Source organism: Heloderma suspectum, chromosome 1 (assembly GCF_057233095.1).
Source record: "Heloderma suspectum isolate Gila_16-S chromosome 1, 16-S_ref, whole genome shotgun sequence".
Taxonomy (NCBI): Eukaryota; Metazoa; Chordata; class Lepidosauria; order Squamata; family Helodermatidae; genus Heloderma; species Heloderma suspectum.
Window position 1 is genome coordinate 150,890,768 of NC_139458.1, and position 21,919 is coordinate 150,912,686.

A 21,919-nucleotide genomic window follows, 5' to 3' on the forward strand; every position below is an offset into this window, starting at 1 on the left:
TCTAGAATAAAAAGTTAATGCTCTCTCTATCCATACTTTATAACCAAGTGGGCAAGCCTGTGTGTTTAATAAACATGTAGACATTTGGTTTCGTTAATTTAGGGTAAATCAGTGTGAGTGCCAAAAGGTCTACTTGGCTAGTTATACCCAAATGCCTTGCTAATTAAAATCATATTTTAACATTTCAGTTATGTCTTTAACATTCAGTGAGATATGTAGATGAAAGCTTGTTTTTATTCACTTTTTATTGGAAGAGGTCAAAGCATTCATTGCTGTAGCTCTGTTTTGCTAAAGCTGCTTTAATCTCAATTGATTTTCCTATGCTGAAGTGGTTTGTTGTATAAATTGTAAGTGGAATTCAGACAACAATTAATTAATCTCCCTGTGCATTTGAACACTCTCAATGCTGCGTTCACGTCATCTGCCCCTATCCTCCCCCAGCCCCAGAAAAACCTCTCCCGGGAGCAACAACTTTCAGGCCTGTGAGTTCAATGAGTTCTGTAAACCGCCCAGAGAGCTTCAACTATGGGGCAGTATAGCGTTGTTGTTGTTGTTGTTGTTGTTAATAATAATAATAATAAAGCAGTCTACATTCAGCTCCACTCTGAAATAAGTCTCTAGATAAATATCATAATGCTACATTTACAAATATTAGGGGTATTTTTACAGTTATAAATACTTGTACAGACGATGAACTAATACTGAAGGATACAATTGTGTGTGTGTGTGTGGTGCAGGAATCAAACACTGCAAATCAGTGCTGATATGTTTGATCAAATAGGTGTAGAATTTCCAGTGGAGCTATGGAAATGGCGGAGCAAGAGATTGGAAGGCTATACAAACAAGAAGCTTGGGTGCTGGTGAAAACGGAGGATTGTGAGGGCTGAACTGGATGGATTTAGTAAGAAAGGAGAAGAAACAGAAAAAGGGTGTGTTTAATTACCTGACTTGAGAAGAACGGGAGCCCTAAGGACTTCTCTTCCTGGCTGGTTGACAGAACTTAGAAAACAATTAGACCTTGGGCATAGACTACCCTTGGGTTTCTCAGCTTAGTTCCAAATTACAAAAATGACGCAATAGCTTCAAACCACTCTGTACTTGTTGACAAAGGGTCCAAGGCATCCAAAAGAATGGTGTCTGGTGAGTGAGGATGGGGAGGCCAAATGGAGGATAAACTGTTATTAAGGACCCCAGAGCCACCAGAATTTTTATTAAAAATAGATTAATATGGAGAGTCTTGCAAGTGGGGCTTCTCCTTAGAGCTTTCAATCAAATTCGGGAATTTAGTATTTACCTTGAGACTCTGGCTGCGTTCGGATGTCACTTGACCATGGTGGCTTATAAGCTATTCACAGTAGCTTAAAAGTCACTGTGCCTGTCAAACAATCAGGCAAATAAGCTAGTGTGAGTAACTTATTTCCCCCCTGCCCTCCCTGTTAGTCCTCCAGCCTGCATCCCAGGGGATCTGGTGGCAGACCCGACTTGTCTGCTGCTAGATCTCCCTTTGGGTTCCTTTTAAAAAGAATTTCTCAGCCCCATTTTGCACAAAACGGGGCTTGGGTAAAGAAAAATCTGGAAATCAGGAAGATGGGGGAATCCACCGCCTCTGGCCAAGGACTGTGGGGGCAGCATAGTCCTTGGCAGCAGATAGGATTCCTTACCTCACGCCCAATTTTCGCCAGGAGGACTTTGAAAAAGTAATGAAAGTGAATGGAGCAATGAGCTCCATTGGCTTGTGTTATATTGTCAAAGTACCCCTTGTGAAAGACCGATGGGGGAATCTCCCCCCACTATTGGTCCTGTTGCCTCAAGGACTCATGGTGGTGGTGGGGGGGTGGAATTCCCCCTCCCACTGCTGATTTTCGTGAGGGGCACTTGAGAATATAGCGCAAGCCAATGGAGCTTGTTGCACGATTCACTTATATTACATTTTGAAAGTCCTTCTGGCGAAAATTGGGGTGGGGGGCAAAATCCACCCCCTGCCAAGGACTGTGTTGCCTCCACAGTCCTTGGTGGGGGTGGGGATTTCCCCCCCACCCAGATTTTTCTTTATTTACCCAAGCTTGTTTTGCGCAAAATAGAGCTGTGGAAATTTTTAAAAATGGGACCTGATCACGATTGTGACTGCAACCAGGTGGGAAGGGGGCATTAGCAGCGGCTTGGGCGCGATCGGCAAATGGTGATCATGCCCCACTGGGCAAGAGTGGCAGGGTTTTCTGCCACTCTTGCCAAGTGCCTCACTGGCTGATGCACTTTACCCATGTTGGCGCCCTAGATGACACGATAACCCACGATCTGTTAAATAACTCTTACTACAGACCATAGCTTATTTCAGCAAAATAAGCCATTGTGGATTTTAAAATGCTTGACAGATGACATGATAACCAATGAAGGGGTAAATAGGCCACCATGGCTTATTTAATGTATCGTGGGGTATCGTGTTGTCTGAACGCAGCCTTTCTGTTAGCTACTTCCCAATTCACTACGCTTCGTGCAGGACCAAGTCCGTCCTTTGGACTCAGAAATGACAACTCATGCTTAGATCACAGTCCCCTTACCAGACACCATAAGGCTGGCAAGTTATGCGTGGAACCTGGTCCTGGATTCACTGGGGTGCTTTACCAAGGGACAAAGCTTTCTTTCTGGGTATGCAGGCCCAGGGGCTCTATCTGGAGCAAACAGAGCAGGGGAATGGGAGACTCTGGAAATGTGGGATAGGCACCAAATTAAAACGGAAAATTGTCACAAGGAAAAAGGAAAAAGTCACAAGGAATGATATTAAAAACCAATTGGATCCCAGGTTTATTCTCAGAGCTAAGACTCACAGGGCTGGCTTGCACCATCACCACAGCCCACCATGGCTTACTTAAGTTACAGTCGGTTGTGGCACATGCCGCAGCCATTTTGAAGGGGATTGCCACAGTTTGGGGATTGCCATGGTTTTTTGTGTCATCTGAACCTGGATGGCAGGGTTAAACAACCCTCAGATAACCCTACAACATATCATGGGTTATTTGAGGATTGCTTAACCCTCAAACAATCCCAGCTGCCTTGGTTCGGACGACACTACAAACCATGGCAACCCCCCAGCTGAATACTGTGTTGAATACTCACAATGACTGCTGGCATGCAAACCACCATGACTTAAATACGCCATAGTGGACTGTTGTGATCATGTGAACCTGGTCACTAAGCAATGGATGTCCAAGGAAAAAGAATGAACATTAACTGCCTGATTTCCAAGGAAGTTATTGGATATTCAACCAAGGGAACAAAGAGCTAGGTGCTCAGGGCTTGAACCCAGGATTGCTTAAAACAAAGGAAACAATAGTTTCGCTCTGGCTACTGAACAGAAGGCACAGGGAGTTTCCTTGCTTCTTGATTGATTTTTCATCTGGTTTGCTATACAGCATAGCATAGCCCATTATTCAAAACCAAGAGGGTGTTGTTAAAGGTACTTGGGTAGTACTTTACCTGGCTGACCTATTTGCAATGTGGGGATGCTTCAGGATTGGACCATTTTTCCTGCCAGTGCTTTTGATTGGCCCATTCAAAGGTACCATCGTGGGTTAGCTGGCTGGTTAGTGCTATTGCAGTCAGGCAGGAATTTGCATGTTTTCCTTGGTCACAGGGAACAACCTTCTTTAATTTGATGCAGTGGCTCTAGAATCTTAACGTAATTCTGGGCAGCTCCCAGGCTATGCCTTCTGGAGCAAAATGGATTCTTGAGCCAAAGTGTTGGGGTAATGTCAAATAAATGCATAGTACACACTACATGTGCCAGATAGCCAGTGCTGCTGGAGCTCCTCTGTAACAAATACTACCCAGAAAATAAACACGTATATGAAGGAGCAGTTAGTGTTCTATAGATCTTAATGTGGCATCATCATCATCATCATTATCATCATTATTATGTGATAATCAAGATTGGCTTTAATCTGGTAAACTGAATACTAGTCATTGGCTTGAACTCCCTAGGATGCAATTGCCTCAAATGTATCAGGGCTGTTGTTCAGTGTCTGATTCTTGTGCTGCACAAATTTATTAACATTTTTATTTCACCCTTCCTCCAAGGAGCTCAGGTTGGTAATACATAGTTCCCCTATTTTATCCTCAAAAATCCCTGCAAGGTAGGTTAGGCTGAAAGATAATGAGTGTCATGAAATTTGGGCACAGGTAAAATGTGTAATTTTTACACCATACCGACTTTCATATTTTTTATTTTTTTATTTATTTATATATATATATATATATAAATAAATAAATAAATACACATATATATGCTGTGTACACATATATATGTGTATAAATAAATACACATATATATGCTGTGTGAAGGCATTTAAGAGCCACATTAGAGGATTAAAACACAAGGTTAATTTGGTTTACTGCAAGCTGTTGTTTCCAATGGAAAATAGCATTGATAACAGTGTAATGTCAATTGAGATTATAAAAACTTCAGACTCGCTGACCCTCTCTCAGGGTAGGTATAATCTGTTCACCACATATTTATATAAATAGTAAATACGTACCTGAGAATCCAGCAGGAATATTTCCAATCAATACAATGTTATTGTGTTTTCTGCCTTATTACCACTGGGATCTTCCAACTCACTGTCCTCTTCCCTAAAAGAATTAGTAATACCAAGTAGTATGAACTACTTCTTCTCAGTAACTTCATTTCTATACCACCCAATAGCTGAAGCTCCCTGGGCAGTTCACAACAATTCAAGAGACTTAGTAGATTAGACCAGAGACATTGGCTTGGATCCATAAACCTGCAAGTGCAAACAAGGCTTTCCTGCTCCTGGAGAGGAGAAATGGGTGTAATTCAGTGATACTCTCCCCCCATCTGTCTGTGTACCAACGAAAATCACTTCTGATCACATAGGGATACATAGTTTTCATATGCCTGTGTATCCCAAGAGCAAAATAAGAGTGATCTTAATCCAGATGAGTTTACTGAGGAAAAAGAAAATCATACCAAACTAGCACATGAAAAGAAAACACAAAATGCATCACGTAGTAGTAGGACAGAAAAAAAACAGGGCCATGTTTGTGGGTAATTATAGAAAAGCACATCTCCCACTCATCTCAATTAGGAGAGGCTCAGCTTGTCCTCAGAGTAGAAGCAAATCTGTGTAAAAGCATGTAAACCAAAAACACTGCAGTGTGGCACCAAGCTATGTGGAAGGAAAGTTGAGCCTTTTAGGTGTACCTGGGGTCTTCGGGTGGCTCAGTGAAGCCAGTGAATATCTAAACATACTTAAAAGTTAGTCTTAGAAATCCAACCAAGCTGGTCACTTCAGGTAAGACATTTGAGGTGCCCAGGATATGAAAGGGCCATGTTTAATACCCAATTGCATATGAAGCCTGTCTGGTTGGAGCCAAATTCGAATACATTATTGGTACTGATTGATATTAATTTTGATGGCAATGACCTAGTCTTCGTCATCATATTCCTCTGACATGGATTAGAGATCATAATATGGAATGTGGGTTGCTATAGTCAAGGACAAGGAGATACAATCAGAAATTAGATTTCCATCGTATTTCCTACTATCATATCAGTCTACATTTTAAAATGTCAGACAAAGACATTTGGCATTTGCCTTGAGATGGTGTATAAAATTTGCTGTAGGTGTAACTGTGTATAGCTAATACAAGTAGGACTTACATTGTCTGCATAAACGCTAATGTAAAGTTGCATGTTTTCCAATAGTAACAAAATAATGGATTGCTTATGCTTCTGTAACTTTGAACTCAGTTTAATTTCTGTGTCTTGCTAGCTTGAAATAATGATATATGGTGAAATGCAGATGCTGAAGTCAAAAGGTGATCTTAATTTTGTTAACTAAAAATACAGTAGTAACTTTGACAACCTGTGTACTGTGTTTACTCTTTCTTTAAGGTACCAATATTTTTTGCAAATTAAACAAGACATTCTTACTGGAAGGTAAGATTTGTTTGCCATGAAGGCTTGACTACCTTTCCAGGCAATTATATAAATTATATGTGATTTAGGGTGGGTGTGGAGAGCATTATTTGTGATCTAAGGCTCCAATCAAATGATGGCAATATCTGTTTGGACTTCATCCATACATCCTGTGGTGAATTGGAAAACCTATAACAAAGCATGAGATAGGTAGGTTTACAGTGATGGCACTTCATATCCAATACTTGGATGTATGTGTAATTTTAATAGTGGATCAGGAGCTGTGCGCAGAATGCCAAACAAAGGATTGGGTCTGTCAGCCTGGGTGGGTGTTTTCCCACACCCTCCTTGCCCCTCGGGGAAGTCAGCATAGATTTAGACTTTCCGTTGTTTTTAAACATGTGATCCATGCAGTTAAAGTAGACAGTGGCCATGTTTGCAAAGAATAATGGATCAAGATACTGCAGCGCAGACTGTTTGCTTGTGCTTTGCTCCTCCCTGCTAGTGTGAACACTAAACAAATCAGGATGGGTTTGTTTAGCATGTTGTCTGACATCACCAGATGGTCAATATCGAAATCAGATTGATTATGTACTTTGCAGCCAAAGATAGAGAAGCTCTATACAGTCAGTAAAAACAAGACCTGGAGCTGACTGTGGCTCAGATCATGAGCTTCTTGTTGCAAAATTTGGGCTTAAATTGAAGAACGTAGGGAAAACCCCTGGATAAATCACAGGAATTGGATAAATCACTGGTTGGATAAATCACAGGAATTATGATTGCCGGGAGAATTATCAACAACCTCAGATATGCAGACGATACCACCCTAATGCCAGAAAGCGAAGAGGATTTAAAGAGCCTCTTGTTGAGGGTGCAAGTGGAGAGTGCAAAAGCTGGTTTGAAACTCAACATTAAAAAAACTAAGATCATGGCATCTGTCCCCATCACTTCCTGGCATATAGAAGGGGAAGAAATGGGAGCAGTGACAGATTTTACTTTCTTGGGCTCCAAGATCACTGCAGACAGTGACTGTAGCCATGACATTAAAAGACGCTTGCTCCTTGGGAGGAAGGCTATGGCACACCTAGACAGCATAGTAAGAAGCAGAGACATCACCTTGCCGACATAGGTTCGTATAATCAAAGCTATGGTTTTCCCAGTAACAACGTATGGCTGTGAGAGCTGGACTATAAGGAAGGCTGAGCGCCGAAGAATCGATGCTTTCAAACTGTGGTGCTGGAGAAGACTCTTACGAGTCCCCTGGACTGCATGGAGGTCAAATCAGTCCATCCTAAAGGAAATCAACCCTGAGTGCTCATTGGAAGGACAGATCCTGAAGCTGAAGCTCAAATGTTTTGGCCACCTATTGCGAAGAGAAAACTCCCTGGAAAAGACCCTGATGCTGGGAAAGATTGAAGGCAAAAGGAGACGGGGACGGCAGAGGATGAGATGGCTAGATAGCATCACCGATGCAATGAATATGAACTTGAGCACACTTCAGGAGGGAGCGCAGGACAGGAAGGCCTGGCATGCTATGGTCTATGGGGTCATGAAGAGTCGGACACGGCTGAACAACTGAACAGCAACAACAACTGAACTAAAAATTCTGGTTGGTCACTTCAAGACAAGCCAGGATTCATAAACCAGGGTTTGTTCTTGGCTTACAAATCCTGGCTTGTCTGGGAGTGTCAAGCCAAGATCCCAAGTTCAGACAACATGCTAAACAACCCTTTCCTGGTTTGTTTTGCAGTTATGATAGTAGGGAGGAACAAAGCCAGGAGTAAATGGGTTGAATGCATGAACACACAACTCGTTCACAATAAGCCAGGATTCTCCAGAACTCTGGCTTATTCCATGTAAACATAGAGCCACTTCACACATAATGACAATCCATGGTTTAGTGAACCTGTGGGTTGTTGCCTTACCCAGAGTTAACCCACAATTTGGCTGCCAGACAATTGAGCAAACCGCTGGTTATTTAGTAAATTGCTGGGTTGTTTAGTTCCTGCCCCTTTTGCCCACTCACTTCCTATATCCCAAATACCTTTGTGGCACTATAGTACTGGCATGTAAAACAGCTTGGTTGGTTTTTTTTAACTCTTTTTAGCTGCCATCTCTGTAGGCTAGCAGAACAACCCAAGATTCTGGGTATGCATGTAACGTCAACCCATAGTTTAAACAACCCATAGTTTACAACCCAACAACAAACTATGGGTTCTCTTTGTGGGTTGTTCATGGTTAACAACACATACTTAACCTATTGTTGTGGGTTGGCATTAAGTGTGAACCCAGAATTCAATAACCCATAGTCTGGGTTGTTATGTGCCAACCAGATCATAGCCATGTGCCAACTAATATGCACACATACTTGTAGACTGGTATTGAAATGGTTAAATTTATAAGAAGCTTAACCATTTGGATACCAATTGACAGGCATGATTTCCTTTTTAAAGCAAGCAAATATGTAAAGAAGAAATTTTAAAAAGTGCCATCTTTACATATATGCCTGCTTTAAAAAGGAAACCTGTTCAACTGTTTCTTGTGTAATTCAAATAAATTAGTAAAAATGGGTGGTTGTTTTCTTTTCATAGATTGCCCTGCCCTTATAATACTGCTGTTCTCTTGGCTTCCTATGATGTTCAGTGTAAGTACAATATTCAATAGGTTAAAATTTTAAAATGTTCCTAAATTACCCTTTTAATTTTCCTTTTCTTATTGCTTTCCTATATTTTGTGTTATGCAGACTTCAGGTAAAGTAAATTAAGTTATCCAAACAAGCTTTGTTTTATCTGTTTATAATGCAAACCTATACATTTTTATTTAGAACTAAGACCCAGTGAATTAAATAAGGCTTACTCCCGGGTAAGTGATATAGGATTGTATTACTACTGAAATGGACATAAAAAATATGAAATAGCTCTTCCAACTTGAGATGGAACATAATTTAAAATATATAGCAGTGTAGAACTCCTGATACTGCCTAAGATGCCTGTTTCAAACATTATGGCACCCTTTCCTTTCTTGAACCTTCAAGATACTTGTCCTCGCTGATATCTAATACACGTTACCGCTATATCTTACTGCAACTAAGTTAAAGTATGTGTAAGTGAAATAATCATATATTCTTCCCCAGCTTATTCAAGCCTCTATTTTCCTCATTCCTCTGTTTCCCTGCGTCTATTTGAGGTTGTAAAACCCTAGGGGTAGGGACTGTCATACCTATTCGTTGTAAAGTGCCATTATGTGCACAGACATTTCTATATAAATAATAATAGATATATTGGTATCAGTCACCAAAACAGGGCTGGCTGTTAAGGTAAAGATTGACTGGATTTTCCATTACGCAAGTTTATAATATTTTGTTAGTGTATTTACCTTAAACTCTGTTTAAATTTATTGAATTTGAATAATAATTATCAGTTTGGGATATTCCACTGTTTCTGTCAAATTAATACATTTCATAAACTCTTCTTGCTAAGCTTGCAGTTTAACACACTCTTAGAGCTCTTCCTGATTCATAAAGGATTTAAAGATGTACAGGAACATACTTTGATTTAAAGAAGTATAGTTTTGGTTCTGAAGAGTTTGTGAGAAGATTTCTGGTCTAATATCGTTCCTTGTCTGCCCCAAGTGTCTCTGTAAAACCATAGAAGTGGCAATTTTTTCCAGAGTTTAGCAAGGGTTTGCAGGGAACTATGGAAAAACACAACTAAGAATCTGGGATACTACTATGTTATCTTACTTAACAGGATATTTCTTTGTGGAATGTGCTACTACGCATAAAAATGTATCAACAGTACAGAAGTAAGATGGCTACTTAGAAGTAAAGCACTTACATTGCCATCTAAAGAAGTAATTTGAAAACCAGTACAGGAACACTGCATGCAGCTCAAGATTTCTTTGAAGTTTCTCTGCTGCAGCTGCCATTCCCGAGGAGGCAAATGGCTCTACAAAGTGCACTGACATTTAGCTCTTTGGGAGTGGGAGTTACTGCACTTCAAAGAAGGCTCTAGTTGTACACGTAGTGTGTTTACACATAGATTACTACTATGGGGATTGCAACTGTACAAAGGTATCTGTTTTGTTTTGTTTATGTGAACAGTGCTGTCAAACCTTACTGTGAGAATACCTAATACCAGAGCACTAAATAAGCTGTTTTAATTGAAGTCAAGGTGATTAGGTCTATAATTATATGCATGCTTATGGGAGTGAGTCCCATAAAACTCACTGGGACCTGCTCTGTAGCAAACCTGCATCAGATGAGTTATAAGCAACTTAAAGTACTCTGGCATTAAGATCTGAGGGCTGCATTAACACAAACATTTCCAGACATCTTTAGGTACTTTTTCTACAGGGTTCAAATTAATTCATTTGTAGAAATATTTGAGGGGATACATTTTTATTATATCTTGCTGATTGTCGTGGGTTGCAAGATATTGAATTGGGGCTGTTCCGAAATAGTTTCTTTTAACTTTCAGCTGAACTGGGAGACTACAGCCTTTCAGAGAACTTTCCAGGCTACCTCTCAGACTACTCCTTCGTCCCTGGCCAGCCTCAAGACTTTGACAAAGAAGTATCCAAACTACATCAGCAGCATATGTAAGCATTACAGGAAAGAGTAAGGATACAATCCAAAGAACTGCATGATTAATTCCATGCACTGAGAGCTGCTAGGTGTGTACAAATCAAAAGTAGCTTTCTGACTTACAGCTACTGCATGTATGTCTTATTTAATTCTTATGGAGAAATAACTCATCTAAGATCTGCAGGTAATTGCCTCAGGGAGAAGTTGTGGTGAAAGAGCATTAATAAGGCGTAGGTATTACACATACAAAGTTCCTGCTGTCAGTGTATATTAAGTGAGGCATCCAAAAGTACACTTTTGCAATCACACTTGTATTTAGAATATTGAAATTACATTCTTATGAGGTGGACTTAGAATTTGCAGAGGTGCCTGCAGCAAACCTTTTAACGCAAAAACGAAGTGGATAACTGGGCAGTAACATCTAATGCATTCTTTCTGTCTCTTTATGAAATTCCGTGAACTCATATAGAAAGTCTGTTTTTAGATAAGGACTCAGGTTATCTTAAATGTATTTTGAACTTTTTTATGGTCTGCCAATTTTTCTTGTTATAGAGGTTTATCTCCAGCTGAAGCAGAATTTAGCTATCTCAGTACAGCCCGAACCTTAGAACTCTACGGAGTTGAATTGCACTATGCAAGGGTAAGTTTGAACTGTTGAGTACTAGCTTTGTAAAAACAATCATGGCATTGTCTTAATGGTTATTGTCTGTAAACCTGTTATGAGTTTGTTTAGCAACTTATCATGCCTTATCCAAAGAGCTGAGGGTAAATTAGCAACTCATTTGAAAACGTACCATACTAATGGGTGAAATAATAATCAACAAAAATTATTTCCCATAAATAAAGTCACTTTGAAAACAATGTTCAGTTCTTCATTTAATAAAAGTACTTAATCACAAGCCGGACCGATAAAATCTGTGAGCACTTTAAAAGTCTTATGCAGCAATCTGGTATCTGCTTACATATGAGTAAGACTCATTAAATTCAGTGAGACTTACTTCTGAGTAGACAGGTTTAGACATATATAGGTTTTAATTTCAAACACTACTTTTGTGCTTGAAATTAATTAAATGTTAAGCTATCTTTGTATTTGAAGCTGTGCTGTTCAGGTTGCACCACACAGTTGTACGTTGAGGAGGTAAATTTATTCTCTGTTGTTCATGAATAGCTTCAAATAAGCTTGAATTATTACCCAGAATTAATAGTTCCCTCTTCAAATGAGGATGGGAATTTGTGCAAGTTCACCAAATCAACGCACCTGTACTTAATACCAAGACAGATAAACTATGGTCTGGTTCAAACGTATTGGTGCTTCCTGGTCTCGTAAGCCAACAGCAAACTATAGTTTATGTCTCTGGCTTGAAGGACTGTTTGTTCCATCATTATAGTAAAATACTACATAGTTTTAAGGAAGTGACAGTTGGGAACGTTCCCATTTTGATTCTTCCTATGAAAAATGCTGGGCAGTATCCAATGGAACAGGGCAGTATGGTGGAGCTTGCATAAGAGAGCTTCACCGACCTGTCGCATTGCAGAAATGAGTGTTTCTGTTCATTATGGGGCTTGCCTCTGGAAGTGCTAAATCACTGTTGTGCAAGTGGTGGGCACCATTTACGCAATACAGTTGTGGGGGGCTGGCTGCTTGCGGAACGGAAGCAGTGGTGGGCCTCGCTTGCGAATGGGCAGCTTTGGATACAGCCTAGAGATATAATGTCAGTTATGTTTTAAAAGCCAAATTGTCAAGTTTGTACGTATGATGGCATTTAAGTATTGCAGCAGAGGAGAAAGCTTTTCTACCACATCAGTCTTCTTTGCCTGTGGTGTATCTCTTCAGTGTTGTACAATTCAGTGTGGGACTTAATATGTAGAATAATGATTGGATCAAAGTCTTAATTCACATTTCAGTTGTTTGTTAAATTTAGTTTGCTGCTCCAGTAAATTGACAAAATAGAGTTATTCAATATGCATTTTTCTCTAAAAGAAGTAACTTTGCTTTTAGAATCATAGAATCATAGAAGTAGAGTTGGAAGGGGCCTACAAGGCCATTGAGTCCAACCCCCTGCTCAGTGCAGGAATCCAAGTCAGAACATCCCTGACAGATGGCTGTCCAGCCTCATCTTGAACGCCTCCAGTGTGGGGGAGCTCACTACCTCCCTAAGTAATTGGTTCCACTGCCATATTGCTCTAACAGTCAGGAAATTTTTCCTGATGTTCAGCCGGAATTTGGCTTCCTGTCACTTGAGCCCATTATTCCGTGTCCTGCACTCTGGGATGATCAAGAAGAGATCCGGGCCTACCTCTCTGTGAGAACCTTTCAAGTACTTGAAGAGCGCTATCATATCTCTCCTCAGTCTTCTCTTCTCAAGGCTAAACATGCCCAGTTCTTTCAGTCTCTCTTCATAGGGCTTTGTTTCCAGTCCGCTGATCATCTCTGTTGCCCTCCTCTGAACCCTCTCCAGTTTGTCTGCATCCTTCTTAAAGTGTGGTGCCCAGAACTGGACACAGTACTCCAGATGAGGCCTAACCAGTGCTGAGTAGAGGGGAACTAGTACTTCCCGGGATTTGGAAGCTATGCTTCTATGAATGCAGCCCAAAAGAGCATTTGCCTTTTTTGCAGCCACATCACATTGTTGGCTCATATTCAGCTTGCGATCGACAACAATTCCAAGATCCTTCTTGCTTGTAGTGTTGTTGAGCCACATATCCCCCATCTTGTAACTGTGCATTTGGTTTCATTTTCCTAGGTGCAGAACTTGGCATTTATCCCTATTAAATGTCATTCTGTTGTTTTCTGCCCAGCGCTCCAGTCTATCCAGATCACTTTGAATTTTGTTTCTATCTTCCAAAGTATTAGCTATCCCGCCCAATTTTGTGTCACCTGCAAATTTGATCAGCATTCCCTGCACCTCCTCCTCCAAGTCATTCATAAAAATGTTGAAGAGCACTGGGACCAGGACTGAGCCCTGCGGTACCCCACTCGTTACCTCTCCCCAATTTGAGAAGGTCCCACTGATAAGCACTCTTTGAGTCCGTTTCTGTAGCCAACTGTGGATCCACCGGATGGTTGTTTCATCTAGCCCACTTTGAGCTAGTTTGCTCATCAGGATACCATGGCGCACTTTGTCAAAAGCTTTGCTGAAGTTGAGATATATTATGTCTACACCATTCCCACGGTCCACAAGGGAGGTTTGTTGTTGTTGTTCAGTCGTGTCCAACTCTTCGTGACCCCATGGACCATAGCATGCCAGGCCTTCCTGTCCTGCGCTCTCTCCCAGAGCATGCTCAAGTTCATATTCATTGCATCGGTGATGCTATCTAGCCATCTCATCCTCTGCCGTCCCCTTCTCCTTTTGCCTTCAGTCTTTTCCAGCATCAGGGTCTTTTCCAGAGAGTTTTCTCTTCGCATTAGGTGGCCAAAATATTTGAGCTTCAGCTTCAGGATCTGTCCTTCCAATGAGCACTCAAGGTTGATTTCCTTTAGGATGGACTGATTTGACCTCCTTGCAGTCCAGGGGACTCGTAAGAATCTTCTCCAGCACCACAGTTCGAAAGCATCAATTCTTCGGCGTTCAACCTTCCCTATAGTACAGCTGTCACAGCCATACGTTACTACTGGGAAAACCATAGCTTTGATTAGACGGACCTTTGTCGGCAAGGTGATGTCTCTGCTTCTTACTATGCTGTCTAGGTGTGCCATAGCTTTCCTCCCCAGGAGCAAGCGTCTTTTAATTTCATGGCTACAGTCACCGTCTGCGGTGATCTTGGAGCCCAAGAAAATAAAATCTGTCACAGCTTCCATTTCTTCCCCTTCTATATGCCAGGAAGTGATGGGGCCAGATGCCATGATCTTTGTTTTTTTAATGTTGAGTTTCAAACCAGCTTTTGCACTCTCCACTTTCACCCTCAACAAGAGGCTCTTTAGATCCTCTTCGCTTTCTGCCATTAGGGTGGCATCGTCTGCGTATCTGAGGTTGTTGATAATTCTCCCGGCAATCTTAATTCCAACCTGTGATTCATCCAACCCGGCGTTTCTCATGATGTACTCTGCATATAAGTTAAATAAGCAGGGTGACAATATGCAGCCTTGTCGTACTCCTTTCCCAATTTTGAACCAATCGGTTGTTCCATGTCTGGTTCTTACTGTTGCTTCTTGACCCTCGTACAGGTTTCTCAGGAGACAGGTAAGGTGGTCTGGTACTCCCATCACTTTAAGAATTTGCCACAGTTTGTTGTGATCCACACAATCAAAGGCTTTAGCGTAGTCAATGAAGCAGAGATACACGTTTTTCTGGAATTCTCATGCTTTCTCCATGATCCAGCGAACGTTGGCAATCTGATCTCTAGTTCCTCTGCCTCTTCGAAACCCAGCTTGTACTTCTGGTAGTTCTCGGTTCGCATACTGCTGAAGCCTAGCTTGTAGGATTTTGAGCATCACCTTGCTGGCATGTGAAATGAGCGCAATTGTGCGGTAGTTTGAACACTCTGTGGCGTTGCCCTTCTTTGGAATTGGAATGTAAACTGACCTTTTCCAGTCTTGTGGCCACTGTTGAGTGTTCCAAATTTGTTGGCATATAGAGTGCAGCACTTTAACAGCATAATCTTTTAGGATTTTAAATAGCTCAGCTGGAATACTGTCTTCTCCGCTAGCTTTGTTGTTACTAATGCTTCCTAAGGCCCACTTGACTTCAGTCTCTAGGATGTCCGGCTCAAGTTCAGTGACCGCACTATCATGGCTATCAGGGACATTAAGATCTTTCCTGTATTGTGCTTCTGTGTATTCTTTCCACCTCTTCTTAATCTCATCTGCTTCTGTTAGGTCCCTGCCTTCTTTGTCCTTTATCATACCCGTCTTTGCACAAAACGTTCCCTTGAGATCTCCAATCTTCTTGAAGAGATCTCTAGTCTTTCCCATTCTATTGTTTTCCTCGCTTTCTTTGCATTGTTCATTTAAGAAGGCCTTCTTGTCTCTCCTTGCTATTCTCTGGAACTCTGCATTCAGTTGGATATATCTTCCCCTTTCTCCCTTGCTTTTCTCTTCCCTTCTCTCCTCAGCTACTTGTAAAGCCTCCTCAGACAGCCACTTTGCTTTCTTGCATTTCTTTTTCTTTGGGATGGATTGAGTTGCTGCCTCCTGAACAATGTTACGGACCTCCGTCCATAGTTCCTCAGGCACTCTGTCTATCAGGTCTAATCCCTTAAATCTATTCCTCACCTCCACTGTATATTCATATGGGATATGATTTAGGTCGTACCTGAAGGTTTAGTGATTTTCCCTACGTTCTTCAATTTAAGCCCAAATTTTGCAACAAGAAGCTCATGATCTGAGCCACAGTCAGCGCCAGGTCTTGTTTTTACTGACTGTATAGAGCTTCTCCATCTTTGGCTGCAAAGGACATAATCTGATTTCGATATTGACCATCTGGTGATGTCTATGTATAGAGTCGTCTCTTATGCTGTTGGAAAAGAGCGTTTGCTATGATCAGCGTGTTCTCTTGGCAAAACTGTATTAGCGTTTGTCTTGCTTCATTTTGTACACCAAGGCCATGCCTGCCTGTTATCCCGGTGATTTCTTGACTTCCTACTTTAGCATTCCAATCCCCTATGATGAAGAGGACATATTTTTTTGGTGTTAGTTCTAGAAGGTGTTGTAGGTCTTCATAGAACCGATCAACCTCAGCTTCTTCGGCATCAGTGGTTGGGGCATAGACTTGAATTACTGTGATGTTGAATGGTTGGCCTTGGATTCGTACTGAGATCATTCTATCGTTTTTGAGATTGTACCCCAGTACTGCTTTTCCCACCCTTTTGTTGACTATGAGTGCTACTCCATTTCTTCTAAGGGATTCTTGCCCACAGTAGTAGATATGATGGTCACCTGAATTAAATTCGCCCATGCTTGTCCATTTTAGTTCACGGTTTCCCAAGATGTCGATGTTCAGTCTTGCCATCTCATGTTTGACCACCTCCAGCTTACCTTGATTCATTGATCTGACATTCCAGGTTCCTAAACAATATTGTTCTTTACAGCATCGGGTTTTCTTTTCGCCACCAGACACATCCACAGCTGAGTGTCCTTTCGGCTTTGGCCCAGCCGCTTCACTCTTTCTGGCGCTACTTGGAAATTCCCTCTGCTCTTCCCCAGTAGTATATTGGACACCTTCCGACCTGAGGGGCTCATCTTCCGGCATCGTATCTTTTAGCCTTGTGACACGTTCCATGGGGTTTTCTTGGCAAGAATACTGGAGTGGGTTGCCATTTCCTTCTCCAGTGGACCACATTTTGTCAGAACTCTCTGCCATGACCTGTCTGTTTTGGGTGGCCCTGCCCGGCATAGCTTATGGCTTCACTGAGTTACGCAGGCCCCTTCGCCACAACAAGGCAGTGATCCATGAAGGGGACAAGGGAGGTTACCTGATCAAAAAATGAGATCAGATTCGTCTGGCAGGATTTGTTCTTGACAAATCCATGTTGGCTTCGAGTAATCACGGCATTGTTTTCAAGGTGCTTCTAGATGGATTGCTGTATCATCTGCTCCAGAATTTTCCCAGGGATTGATGTCAGACTGACTGGTCTGTAGTTCCCAGGTTCCTCCTTTTTACCCTTTTTGAAGATAGGGATAACATTAGCCCTCCTCCAGTCATCTGGCACTTCACCCATCCTCCATGATTTCTCAAAGAGAATAGACAGTGGTTCTAAGAGTTCTTCTGCCAGTTCCTTTATTACTAGGATGCAGTTCACCTGGCCCTGGAGATTTGAACTCATTCAAAGTAATTAGGTGTTCCTTGACCATATGCCTATCTATCTCCAGCTGCAATCCTGCCCCTTCAGCCTGTACTTCACCTTTGCCAGGGGGGTCCTAGACCCTCTTTTGGGAGAAGACTGAGCCAAAGTAGGAATTGAGCACCTCTGCCTTTTCTTTCTCATCTGTTATCATTTTTCCATCCTTATTTAATAGCTGAACCATCATTTCTTTCCTCTGCCTTTTACTATGCACGTAGCTGAAGAAAGCCTTTTTGTTGCTTTTAGCATCCCTCGCTAACCTCAGCTCATTCTCAGCTTTAGCCTTCCTGACGCCATCCCTGCAATTCTGTGCTACCTGCCTGTACTCTTCCTTTGTTGCTTGGCCTTCTTTCCACTTCCTGTATGTGTCCTTTTTTGTTTTCAGGTCATCTCTAAGCTTTTTGTGAAGCCACATTGGCTTCTTCTGTTGTCTTACTCCTTTTCTTCTTGTTGGAATGGTTTGTAATTGTGCCTTGAGAATTTCCTTTTTTAAAAGCTCCCACCCATCTTAGACTCCTTTTCTCATTGGCATCGCTTGCCATGGGACCTTACTTATCATTCTGAGTTTATTAAAATCAGCTTTCCTAAAATCCAGGGTACGTGTTTGACTACACTTGGCTTTTGCTCCCCTTAGAACCAAGAACTCAAGTACAACATGGTCGCTTTCCCCCAGAGTTTCTGTAACTGCTACTTTATCCACTAAGTCATCTCTGTTGGTTAGGGTCAAGTCAAGGATAGCCGATCCTCTAGTTCCTTCCTCTACTTTCTGTAGGAGGAAGTTATCCGCCACACAAGTCAGGAATTTCCTGGAGGGGCCATGTTTTGCAGAATTTGTCTTCCAACAAATATCGGGGAAATTGAAGTCCCTCATTACTACTACATCATGCTTCCTTAAAACATTGGCTATTTGCTTCTCAAAAGTTTCATCCTTGTCTTCTCCTTGATTGGGTGGCCGGTAGTAGACTCCGACCACCAGGTTCCTTTTATTCTTTGCTCCATTTATTTTGATCCAGATGCTCTCGATGGGGCTACCAAGCTCATCCTCCTGTATTTCTGTGCAGAAATATGTATTTTTCACATACAGTGCAACTCCACCTCCCTTTCTGTTCCTCCTGTTCTTTTTGAACAAGTTATATCCTTCAATTGCTGTATTCCAGTCATGAGAGTCATCCCACCATATGTATAAGGTATAAGTCTCAGTTATACCTATCAAGTCATAATTTCCCTCCTGTATTATGAGTTCAAGTTTGTTCTGTTTGTTTCCCATACTCTGGGCATTAGTATATAGACGTCGAAGATCATGTGCTTCACAGTCTGGCTTTCTTCCTACATGTGTCTGAAGACTATTATTGGGTGCTATCAGAGCTGTTCTCTCTGTTGCAGTGCGTGCGCCTATGTCCATTGTTACCCCCAACTTTACACCTCCCTTCCCCGTAGGATTCAGTTTAAAGCCCTCCTGATGAAGTTCTTCATGCTGTGGCCAAACACATTCTTCCCATCCTTTGTGAGGTGCAACCCATCCCTAGCCAACAGCCTATCTTCCAGGAAGTATAGCCCATGGTCCCAGAATCCAAATCTCTCTCATCAGCACCACCTTCGTAGCCAGTCATTCACCCGGAGTATTTTTCATTCCCTTTCTATCCCTCTTCTAACTACTGGAAGGAGGGATGAGAAAACTATCTGGGCCCCAAAGTTCTTGAGTTTCCTTCCCAAAGCTTCAAAGTCTGACATGATTTCTTTGTAGCTCCGCTTGGCAGTATCATTCGTTCCCACATGGATGAGAAGAAAGGGATACCTGTCAGTGGGCTTTATGAGTGCAGGCAGCCTTTCAATCATGTCTCTAATCTGTCCTCCTGGGAGACAACATACCTGGCAAGTCCACGGGTCTTCGTGACATACTTGGGTCTCGATGCCACGCAGCAAGGAGTCTCCCACTACTACCACTCTTCTCTTCTTCTTCTTGTAGGCCTGGGTTTCATCTCCTCTGTTTGACTGACCTTCAGCCTCTTGCTCATTCTCATGTAGGTTCCCCTGTGATTCTTCCTCTGCAGGCTATCCTCCAGTCTCATCCGCAAGTACCTGGAATCGGTTCCACAGCTCCACTGGTTCCACTGGTGCAGAGTGGTGTCTAGTTCTTCTTCTCCTAACTGTCACCCTTTTCCAAGGAGTATCCTCTACTCCAATTTTCTTCACCTCAGCATTTCCCACTTCTGCCTCATCTTGCTGTTGCTGTTCAAGCTTCTGGTCTTCCCTTTGCTGCTGTAGTTCCCCCATTCTGTCCAAGAGCTCTTCGTGGTCTCTTATTCCCCGGAGTGTCGACAGTCGCCGCTCCAGTCCACTTACTTTTTCCTCCAGCAGTGTGATCAACTTGCACATGTTGCAGGTGTAGGCCATGTTGATCTCAGGCAAGAAAACAAACATTGCACACACCTTGTAGGTCACCACCACTGGAGAGTCTTGTCCTTCCATAGTCTGTTTTCCCTTTTTGTGTCTAGCTTTGTGATTGTTCTAGACTAGCCTGTGCCTGCTCCTCTACTCAGTAGAGGTTAAAAGCAGAGTGCCACTGGTGTGGAACTGTGTGTTACAAGACAAATAAATGAAAAAAAGTTAATTAAAAAAGAAAAAAATGTTAGGGGCCTCCCCCTTGACCTTGACCAGGGAGCTTGCTTGCTTCTGTAGTCCCTGGACCAGCTGGAGCAGCTTGCTCTGCTCTGCTCTGCTCAGCTGGGAGGAGGGACTAAAGCTTCCTGCCCACTCAGCTGCTGGGGAGTACTCAGGCCACCCCCCCCCCAAATCCAGTTGGAGCTCTCAGAAGCACCTGGTGAGCTCACAGCCACTCAGAAGGATAAAGGGCAGCCCCCTGGGCTTCCTGCAGCCCACTTACCTCTTAGACTCTGTCTCCTTTGTCTCTTCTACCGCTGCAACTCCCCTGGCCAACTCCTGTTTGCTCCCCCTGTTCGCTCGCTCTGGTCGCTTGCTCTCTGGGAGCTTGCTTGCTTCTGTAGTCCCCGGACCAGCTGGAGCAGCTTGCTCTGCTCTGCTCTGCTTTGCTCAGCTGGGAGGCGGGAAACAGACTGAAGCTTCCTGCCCACTCAGCTGCTGGGAGTACACAGGCCACCCCCCCCCCAATGTATCCTTTTAAAGGTTATTTAAGATACTGTAGAACATATATCCTTTTTTCAAAGACTAAAGTTATTGGAAATCAGAAGTTTTTTAATTGGGTTCCACCACTGAATATAATTAGAATTATAATCGGTATTATGGCTCTAATTGTGCCAGCCCCCCCCCCCCCCGACACACACATATATTAGTCTTTCAGGCCCCATGCCTCAGCTGGGACAGCCCTTCTTTCCCTCTGTCCTAGAGGCTCTGCATCTCAGTTGCATTTAATGCAGTAATGCTCCTTCTATCAACCAGCTGCAGAGTGCTGAGCTACAGCTTCCTCCTTCTTGCATTTGATTAATTCGATTGCCTTTGTGTGAGTTTCCTCACCCTTCCAGCATAGTGGGTGCTCAGCACAATCCATTATTGGCACATCCACATCCCTTTCAGCCCAGCCAATGGGGAAAGGACAGGGCAGCTCATCTATGGAGCACCTCTTGTGCTGGGAAGCGAGGAGATGAAGGAGACTTGCCCACTTAGTAGCCCTGACTGTGGCAGCTGCAGCTCTGTTCCTTTGATGCCATGTTGCTTATTTTCCTCTTCCCTATCCCAGTTCCATCTAATGGGTAAATACAATGAGGCAGAGCACCGCGGGTATATACGAGTTGGACTTGTGGACTCATCAAAAGCAATGGCTAGCAACTGATTGAATAGGATACTGTAACCCTGGTGGGTTCCAGGAAGGTAGTTGTTAACTATGAGAGTTAGGAACAGACCTCTGAATTGCTGAGCAGAAACAACAGAGAATGACAGAAACCTGAAACAATTTGATGTCACATTGTGGAGGTGGATATAACATGAAATGTGTGTTCTCAGTCTTTGTATTTATTTTAAAGAGAATACGAAAATGGCTTTATGGATATGCAGATTTGATTTAACTAATCAAATATTATTTTATAATCTATACTGCTTAATATAATAATCTCTAAGTGCATATATAATACAATATAAAACAATATATAATTTAAAACATTATTGCAAAGGCAACAATAATACAGTGTTATAGTCCCTTACAGGTCAGGGAAAGCCTATGTAAACAAATGTGTTTTCAAGAGGCATTTGAAGCTTGCCACAGTTTCTGCCTCCTGAACTACGCGTGGCAGAGTGTTCCAGGGTATGGGTGCCAGTACTGAGAAGGTCACTACATGCTGCTATCTGGTGACATTCTTTTGGTCATGGAACAACTAATAAGGCCTTTTCTAAAGATCTCAGGGATTGACTGGATGTATATAGAGAAAGGTGGTCAGCTAGGTATTCTGGTCCTGAGTCATTTAGGGTTTTATATGTAAATAACAGAACTTTACACATCACCTGGTAACCAGTGCAGTTCTTTTAACATGGGTGAGATATGTATAGAGCTAGGTGCGCTACTGAGCATCCTAGCTGCTGCATTCTGTACTAGCTGCAGCTTTCAAACCAGGTACAAGAGCAGCCCCACATAGCGTGCATTACAGTAA

General features: G+C 42.3%; 1 protein-coding gene across 12 annotated transcripts in view; it reads left to right on the top strand.

The window, feature by feature from the left end:
* Positions 1–21,919, top strand: part of PTPN4 (protein tyrosine phosphatase non-receptor type 4) — a 143,237-nt gene that overhangs the window by 56,187 nt on the left and 65,131 nt on the right. For all 12 annotated transcript variants that reach the window (XM_084806941.1, XM_084806981.1, XM_084806913.1 and 9 more), the window contains 4 exons: positions 5,912–5,956; positions 8,527–8,579; positions 10,414–10,534; positions 11,073–11,160. In XM_084806941.1, coding sequence (XP_084663067.1) covers positions 5,912–5,956; positions 8,527–8,579; positions 10,414–10,534; positions 11,073–11,160 — 307 coding nt within the window. The remainder of the gene's footprint in view (positions 1–5,911; positions 5,957–8,526; positions 8,580–10,413; positions 10,535–11,072; positions 11,161–21,919) is intronic.